Below are 8,450 nucleotides of genomic sequence, written 5' to 3' on the forward strand. Positions count from 1 at the left end.
TTTTAAGTAGCAGAAACAGCAAGCCAATGCTTGAAGCGAAAGCAAGAGCAATTAAAAGAAAACCCCACGACCATTCTCTCATTTTTGTTGTTGTTGCAGAATATGCAGCACAAGGAAGACAGATGGATGAAGAAATGAAGAACATGTATGTTTAAGAGAAATGTAAATATGACGTGTTTCATCGAAGTAGTTGGGTGAGTTTTCTTAGAGTTGAGGTTTTATTGGTTTAGGGTGGGGTGAATAAGAAATGAAGGTTTCCGGTTGGGGAGTTGAAAGTGAAAACTGGGAGGCATTGCTTCAAGGAACAGAGTTTTAATTTGAACTGTTGTGTAGAAAAGAAGGTAAAAATGAAAGCAGCGTTTGTTTTGCCGGTTCGACATCCGTCTGCTTCGTGGGAATCAAGCATGTCGAACCGTGTCATGTTTTCCAGTAGAAAAATGGGCCTCAACATCCAGATAATTGGGGTTTTTTCCCCGCAAACTGTTTTATTAATGAGCACAATAGTACATATAGAAATTTATTTTGAGCCATTTGCTACAATGTTCAAAGAGTTTTGCCTAAATAATATTTTTTTATTCAAACTCATCACGTCGAGATGACGATTTTTAATAAAATATAATTTTTTATTAAATTTTTTCACATCGAGACAAAAAGTTTTAATAAAAAATATTTTTTAGAACTCGTCATCTCGACATAACAAGTTTCAAGTTACTGTAGCAAATATTATAGATCCCTAAATAAACTTCTATGTACCCTATCAGACTAATTAGTTAAGCTGTTTGCCCCAATGGAGAAAAAAAACACGAAGATAATTGAGACATTTTGGGCCTATTTCTCTGCTTTAGAGGTGGCTGTTATTATTATCGCTTCTATCTTCTGGGATAAATTTCAAGCCTCTTTGAGAATCGCATGATGGATCTTTGAGTATTATTTAACTTGGTTTGATTTCAATTAAAGCATTAAATTTTTAATCTGATTTCAATCAAGTCATCCACTATTAACTATTAATGCAATTACTCAGGTAATAGTACTTACATATTCTATGAATTTGATCATTATTAAAATCATCTCACATTTAATCTTCATTATTTATGTATTTTATTAATTTATTCCTAATTTTTTTACCCTGTGAGAGGGCTGTCGTTAGTGTTGTAGTTTTCACCCTGCCTATCAGCTATTTCTTGGACCGCAATTCTGATAGAATAAGTGGTATGGAAAAATTAATTTTGGGCCAAAGGCTACAGTCAAGATCAGTAGGTGTTATCTAGAAATGAAAAAGGGAGAGGAAAAAAGTAACATATCTGAAACTATGTCCCTTCCCTAATTGCCCAGATTAAGGAGATCGTCAAGCACATGCAGGGACGGTAGGTGTTGGCAGTGCTCAGTCACTAAAACTGAGATTAGGGAAAAGGCAACAATGTCCCACATGGCAAGTCCTTTCACTTTCAACCCCGCATGGCGCTAGGAACATTGCCTTATCCCCCAATTTACGCCAAGGGAAGGTCCTAATCTCCTACTATTTTGATCTTGCATTCATTTGCAGCCAGGCCCATCAAAAAGGACGCTCAACCCTCCAGGTCTGGGGTCAAAAAAGGCAGTTACAGAGCTTGTCTTTTTCTCCCAAGTGTCTCCAACACACGTGTGCCTGGTCTTGGTTACTCTTTACTAACCGCCAAAGAAAGACACCTTGTACCCCTTGCTTTTTAGCTTGTGCTTCTGAACTCTTTTTCATGTACCGTTTTACTAGGGTAAAAACACCCGTGGCAAGGGGATCAGCCACCGATGGTGGAAGGATAAGCCCATCTGATGGGGCGGAGGTGCCGGTGGTTAAGGCCACACGTTTGCTCATAAATGCATCAGAACCGCCTGCCCATCCAGTCTCTCCCCCCTTTCGCTTCTACAGTTTTTCATGTCTCCTTGTGTTGTTTTCCTTGTCCCCTACCGCCTTGTCCATAGCCCATGGATCTCCGCCTAACGTTCGTCGTGGCCGCATCTTGGCCTTTGCCTGCATTGCCAATATGTTTTGACTCATGGCCCCGCTGTAAAACTCCTGACACCACAGACATGTCGACCCCTACTTTTGAGTGTTCGCCACGCAATGCAAATGAGAAACGCACGTTTTAGATATGCCGGGAAATAGAGACAAAAAGCGAGAAATCATGTGTCTGTAAATGAAGTTTAAATGTGCCAACCTATCTTGCAACTTGCATTATCATCGCTACCCCCATGATCCTTCGTGAACAGTATCTCATTAGCTAAACCATATTTATATCTCTTACTATGGTCTGAATTTACTCCCCAGAAAAAGATGGATTTCGACAGCGACAATTGCAAAATGACAGTTCATAAAGCACAGCTGCAGTTGAGCCATCTTACTACAATGTCTGATTACTGATAAATGGGATCATTCCCCCTCCACATGATGAATTTTAGGTGCATGGTGGATCATTGCTCACCACTAATTAATATCCCACCATTTTTCCTTTCATCATTTTAGCATGCAAGCATTGGAAGAAGAATTGTCTTTGATTTTAGACCAGACAGAGAGTCGTACAAAAGGAGATTGAGTTGTCTCATTAGTCTTTATGTCTGGTTTTAATACACAACAAGCAGACACTGAAAAAAGAAAAGAAACTAAAGGACAAGAGAACTACGATACAAATTATTCCACAGAATTCCAGGAAAATTAACCTTGGGGAAATGCAAATTTCAGGTTCATTTCCCACTCTAAACAGGCTCCCAAGATGGTGCGTTTTGGCTGAAAAACCTTCCCACCACCCTGGAATCTAATATATTAATGGCCTCCCCAGATTTAACGCATCTCGGAGTTTTATATTGGTTAACTGAAGATCCCTGCGACACACAAAAATCCATGAGTGCATCAAATGTTCTGTGTCGCACCACTCGAATCTCTAACGGCCCGATCGAATTGTCCTTTCTCCGACATCTTCTATAAACAGAATCCAGAGATTCTTCCACCACGGAGCAACACTGCTCCATTAGCTTAGGATCAAGTACAGGAACATGATTGCTCCCTTTGCTTGTGAGCTCCCAGAATATAACATAATGACCTGGAATGGAGGAAGTGTCGGCATAGCTTGTGTACTCGATTAACAGGAAACCGAGCGACTCGACTAGGAGCTTTGCCTTTGTCACTGCCTTTAACAGGTCCTCCTCATTGGTTTTGTCTGTGTCGACACTTAAAACAACGTTCCGCCGATGCACGAATCGGAATTGAGGAGCTTTGTTGTAGAATCCGGTCACCATTAGAATGTCTCCGACTCTATATCTATACAGGCCTGCTAAATAACATTCAATTAAACCCCAGAAAAAACTTACATATGAATGGAACGTGTAACAAGAAGTTAAAAACTAGCCTGTAAAAGTTGTGACAACGAGTTCATAATACTGGCCGAGCTTTACATCCACGAGATCAACCGGCTCGACGTCTTTGCTGCAATTTTCTTCACAAACACCATTGCACTGGACATCTTCATGGTTCTTCTTCACCGGTAAGAACTCGAAGTAGGCCATATTCGGGATGAGCGAGTACGAGACATCCGAAGGCTGGCTCAGTGGTTTCAAATTGATTCCAAAATAACATTCTGAAGAAGCATACATCGTGGAAACCAAAGGCAGCCCTCCACTGTAGAACTCGAGAGTCGAAACATATTGTGCCATGGAACCTGTTACAATGACTTCAATGTATTTTGTTCTAGGCCAGAGTTTCTTAATTATCCCTTCCCATGATTCACTGCTGCATTCATGTTCGATCGTGTCGGCTAATTCGGGATCCGGTTCGCTTAGAATTAACGACACGACGTTCCTGCAACCGGGATCGGTGATCCAGTCACTCAAATGACCGGCTCTAATGTTGGAGCAGAGCTCTTTCCAATTATCTTCCAAGAACTTGATGGCCCGTAAGAGAGCAGAAGCGAAAACTGCACCGACTCTTAAAACCTCTCGTCGTTGTACTAAACCGCAAAGTAATTGACAAAACATGCTCTTCTTGCTGTCGGAGCACAAGATTGTCTCATCAGGACTGGTGTAAACATTGAACCGGTTGAAGGATCGGTTCTTGAAATTTCTACTTTTGTAATAACTTGTTAAAACCGGCCTCGCCATTAGACCAGAAGGAGTTTTGGTCTCCGGTTTAACAAACAAAAGATACATTGCTTTCCCTTCGTCCAAGCCATCTACATACCTGCGATTATCATCTTTTTCATGAGAAAAACGACAATAAAGAACATAATATGTCAAAAAGAAACAGAAATAAGAATTTCACTTGTTCATCACAGGCACAAGCAGATTATAAAAGAATGTCTTCCTATGCAGGTCTTCAGCAGTTGAAGGCATCATGTTCGGCCGGCCACCCGAAGTACCGGAGCTTCATCAAAGAAAGATAAAAATGATTATTGAAGTAATATCATACATGATCATATAGATAGTTAAAGCAATATATTATATATACCTTGTGAGCAATTCAATAATTGGTTCAGCAGAAATGATGTTGGAGGAATCCCCATTGGCGATTCGCTCGATATAAACTTTGATATCTTCATAATTCACCACGGGAACTTTGTTCTTGAAAGCCTGCATGTCGCACTGTCCATTAAGGAAGCCCTTGAGATACTCCGTATGCTCATTTCGTGTTATTATTTCCTCCAACACCAATTGCTGTATTTGGTGAACATTTTGAGTCAGGTCCTCCAGGATCTTCATTCCGGCTTCATTGTCGTTTGGATCATAATCCGGCAACATGGCTGGCCACCGGCAAGGATTACTTCTCGACATTTGGTTACCGTCTTTGCTTATACTAGAACATTTCCTCAACTGCTGTTTAACCTACGAAAAACAACATAAAACACACACACACACACACACAACTTAGTGTCTTTGAAGAAACAAGTAAGAGATGACAAATTTTATAAAGCAACCTAATTATCAACTTTAAACGAAGACAATGAGAATGGTAAGAGAAGAACAGAGGCATGGAACATACCGCTGTGCAATTTATGGGGCATGCACTCATATTTAAAAGGCAGGCCGTTCTCTTTCTCTCTTTGGGAGCTGGAATGTGTTCCTAGGGAAGTGCTGATGAGAGGAAGGAGAAGGAGGGGGGAAGTGATAAATAACATATTCTTGGAGGCTTTTTAGAAATGACGTATAATAAAAAAATGAGTAAACTATTCTCATTCACCACTCAACTATATTTTCACTACTATTTTGGTCACTTATACATAAAATTTTTTAATTTAATAATTAAACTTTTAAACTACTCATGTTTCATCGGATTACTTTATCAATATTTTTACGATGTGACTTATTTTATATTTCAGATTTTTTGAGGTAGGAAAGGTTAATGAGGGTGAGGCCATCGACGATCGAGTGGGATAGAGATATGTGATTTGGAGTTTAATATTTAAGGTATAATTTTGAATTTGGATATAGGATTTAGAATGTCACATGATAGAATGACATTAATAAAATAAATTAGTCACCAGAGCATGAAAAGTTTAGCTATTAAATTCAAAAAATTTAAACATTAATAACCAAAATAAAATTGACAAGATAATCAAGTGATGAAAGGTATAATTTACCCATAGAAAATCTCTGCCAAGATGAATAAATTAAAAATAGGAAATGTAAGGGAAGTAGAGAGTGCTGGTCCTACACACGTGGTGTTGTCCACCTAGCTGTGTGATTAGATGCGGCTATTGCTGGTCAATACAACCTATAACTATAACCTACAAGTCACCCTATTTTTCCCCATCATTAAACTAATTCTCGAGGGATTTTGAGTAGCAAACCATAAGATGAGGCAGATGGGATGGGGGAGAAAAAGAAGATAATGATTTAGAAACAAATCCAAGCTTTCCATGAAAGGGTAGGACAAAGTTGCAATCACGAAAATCGGCCATCACAGACCCCTGTATAACGCCACTGCCAAGGGATCTTAAGGGAGGCACTACTTTAATCCGCACATTATTCTATCATCTATATCAGCGACTTGCAAGTTGTTGGCAACGAGTTTAGGTGGCATTACACATGGCGGATATGAATCATATAAGAGAAAGAGGTAGATTTACATACCCCAAATATATCTGTATAGCTGACTCTCCTGGTTGACCCCTGTTGATTGTAGCTTGTAGAAATGTGTTAGTTGTAGGCAGTTCACGCTATCTGATTCGTCAGAGTCGCAGTTAGTTATTTTTCTGATGATGAATTGTGTAATGGAGAATGATAGAGAGAATTTTTGTGATCCCTTTATTCATTGTACCAGGTGATTTATGTACGGACCTTTAGTGTATGTGAGTGTAGTTTAAGGCTATAATATTTATATTCGTTGGTTGATAAAATTAATTAATATGATCTAATGTGACATAATTTATTGGTAATGAATTTAATAGTAGTCGAGTTAGAAGGTTATAGTTATTGAAAATCTATAATTATTAAAAAAATTATTTAGACGATATAAAATTTTAAAAATCTCAATAAATGAAAGATTTCGAGAAAAATGGAAAGAAGTGCAACAATCTCAAGCTGTCGAAAGAATGTGGACTGGACAAAAGGGTTCGTTCCTCCATACAGGATGGACGTAGGCGGGACGAGCGAAAGCGAGCACGGCTTGAAAATTTAAAATTACTATATATTTTAGATATTATTACATATTCTTATTAAAAATATTTTTCGTCCCCTTTATAAGTTTAAATTCTACTTTTATCTCTACTTGACTTGATAGATGATGTAGATTTCTATTAAGTCGTCACCACAACAAATTGAATATAACGTTGAGCGATGGACTCTGCCTGGAATCATCAAATTTATGATTGGAAACCAATATTTATTTTAGTTCTAAACCACGAACTCTCCCGCTGGATTTGTAAAGTAAATCTGGGGTCAAATAAGTGTTTTCTTGCATCTTACACTGTGACACACCCGGTTTTGAAGGATCCAAGACACACCCAGTACTACTCTAATAAGCATGCAACGTCAAAGTTTATTATATTATATATAGGTAATGTAAGTAAAACGATCGTAAAATAAGAAAAGAAATAACTTAATTTTACGTCAACGAGTGTTGATACAAGTGGTTTTGATTCTGAAATTTGAGTTTGTAAAGTTAAGTTCAAATTCTACCACCGTCACTATTAGTGGGTAATCTGTAAATTTCCATATAAATCTCAATTGAATCTTAAATATGCTTTAGTCCTGAACTGGGAAAGCCACCCGTGAACCTAAACTTCATGGTACCAAAAAAAGAAATATATTAATTTTATTTTAAAAAATTCTATAGAAAAATCATATGCAAAAGAATAGTATTAAAAATAAGAAAACTATAAAAGGGTCGTATGCATAATTTTTTATATTTAATAGAATTTTCTACTCTAATTACATATACCTATTTATATGAATAATAATTTGATTACAAAAAAATTATATTACAAGAAATTTATTTAAATTAAGTTTTTACTCTTAATCAATGTTTAAATATAAAAATATAGTCTTATATGTATTCAACATGTATGACTAGGGATGTGCATTTAAACTAAACATGTTTCGACCTAATATGATCATATGAGGTTGTTTTCTTTTTTTAAAAAAATTGAGTTATATCGAGATTTTTTTAAGAGAAAGATAGGGTTCGATTCGAGTTTAAGATAACATGTATTTGACATACTTGAATAATAATATAAGAGACATTTATATATTTAAAGATAATGGTTAAAATGCCTTTCTATCTGTATTTTTCCAAATAAATCTGTACACCCCAAAATTAGGATCAAATTTTGAAACGGGTGATGGGTAGAGGAGTCCAACCCGACCTATGATCATCTTTATAGATGACAAGGTCCGTATTAGGCCGGAGGACCTCCACCGCCACATATCCCCAATCCTTCCTCTCTATTTTATTTAGAGAAAATAACCTCAGTGACCAAAAATGTCTTATAATATACGATTTTAACCAATTTTTTTTGGATTTGCCAAAATGACCGACTAAATCGCAATGCGATCGATAATTCGCAACGCGATCTCCGGTATCGCAAATCAGTTTCCAGATTCGCAACGCGAACATCGACTATCGCAACGCGAATTTCGACTATCGCAATGCGATTTTCCAAATTCGTTGCGATAGTCCAAGTTCGCGTTGCGATTTATTCTAAATTCGCGTTGCGATAGTCCAAGTTCGTTGCGATAGTCGAAGTTCGCGTTGTGATTTATTCCAAATTCGTTGCGATAGTCCAAGTTCGCGTTGCGATAGTCGAAGTTCGCGTTGCGATTTATTCCAAGTTCGTTGCGATAGTCGAAGTTCGCGTTGCGATTTATTCCAAGTTCGTTGCGATAGTCGAAGTTCGCGTTGCGATTTATTCCAAGTTCGTTGCGATAGTCGAAGTTCGCGTTGCGATTTATTCCAAGTTCGTTGCGATAGTCCAAAATCGCAACGACGG

The 8,450-nt window shown here is 37.7% G+C and overlaps 1 protein-coding gene across 1 annotated transcript; it reads right to left on the reverse strand.

Annotated features, from left to right (window-relative positions):
- Positions 1-2,592: 2,592 nt before the first annotated feature.
- Positions 2,593-5,112, reverse strand: LOC120171340 (indole-3-acetic acid-amido synthetase GH3.17-like). Its single transcript, XM_039179049.1, has 5 exons — positions 5,003-5,112; positions 4,472-4,845; positions 4,286-4,387; positions 3,378-4,204; positions 2,593-3,299 (listed from the first exon to the last, which is right to left on the reverse strand). Exons 1-5 carry the CDS (start codon positions 5,030-5,032, stop codon positions 2,728-2,730), a joined length of 1,905 nt encoding a protein of 634 aa, XP_039034980.1. The 5' UTR covers positions 5,033-5,112; the 3' UTR covers positions 2,593-2,727.
- Between the last annotated feature and the right edge of the window lie 3,338 nt (positions 5,113-8,450).

The sequence above is a fragment of the Hibiscus syriacus genome, unplaced genomic scaffold (genome assembly GCF_006381635.1).
Source record: "Hibiscus syriacus cultivar Baekdansim isolate YM2019G1 unplaced genomic scaffold, ASM638163v2 tig00111832_pilon, whole genome shotgun sequence".
Taxonomy (NCBI): Eukaryota; Viridiplantae; Streptophyta; class Magnoliopsida; order Malvales; family Malvaceae; genus Hibiscus; species Hibiscus syriacus.

Excerpts from the sequence above, each read along its gene's own strand:
- LOC120171340 (XM_039179049.1), bottom strand. The coding sequence starts at position 5,032 with ATGAGTGCATGCCCCATAAATTGCACAGCG. Across the intron at positions 4,388-4,471 it reads ATTATTGAATTGCTCACAAG|CTCCGGTACTTCGGGTGGCC; the intron begins GTATATATAATA and ends TCTTTGATGAAG. Across the intron at positions 4,205-4,285 it reads CTTGTGCCTGTGATGAACAA|GTATGTAGATGGCTTGGACG; the intron begins GTGAAATTCTTA and ends TGATAATCGCAG.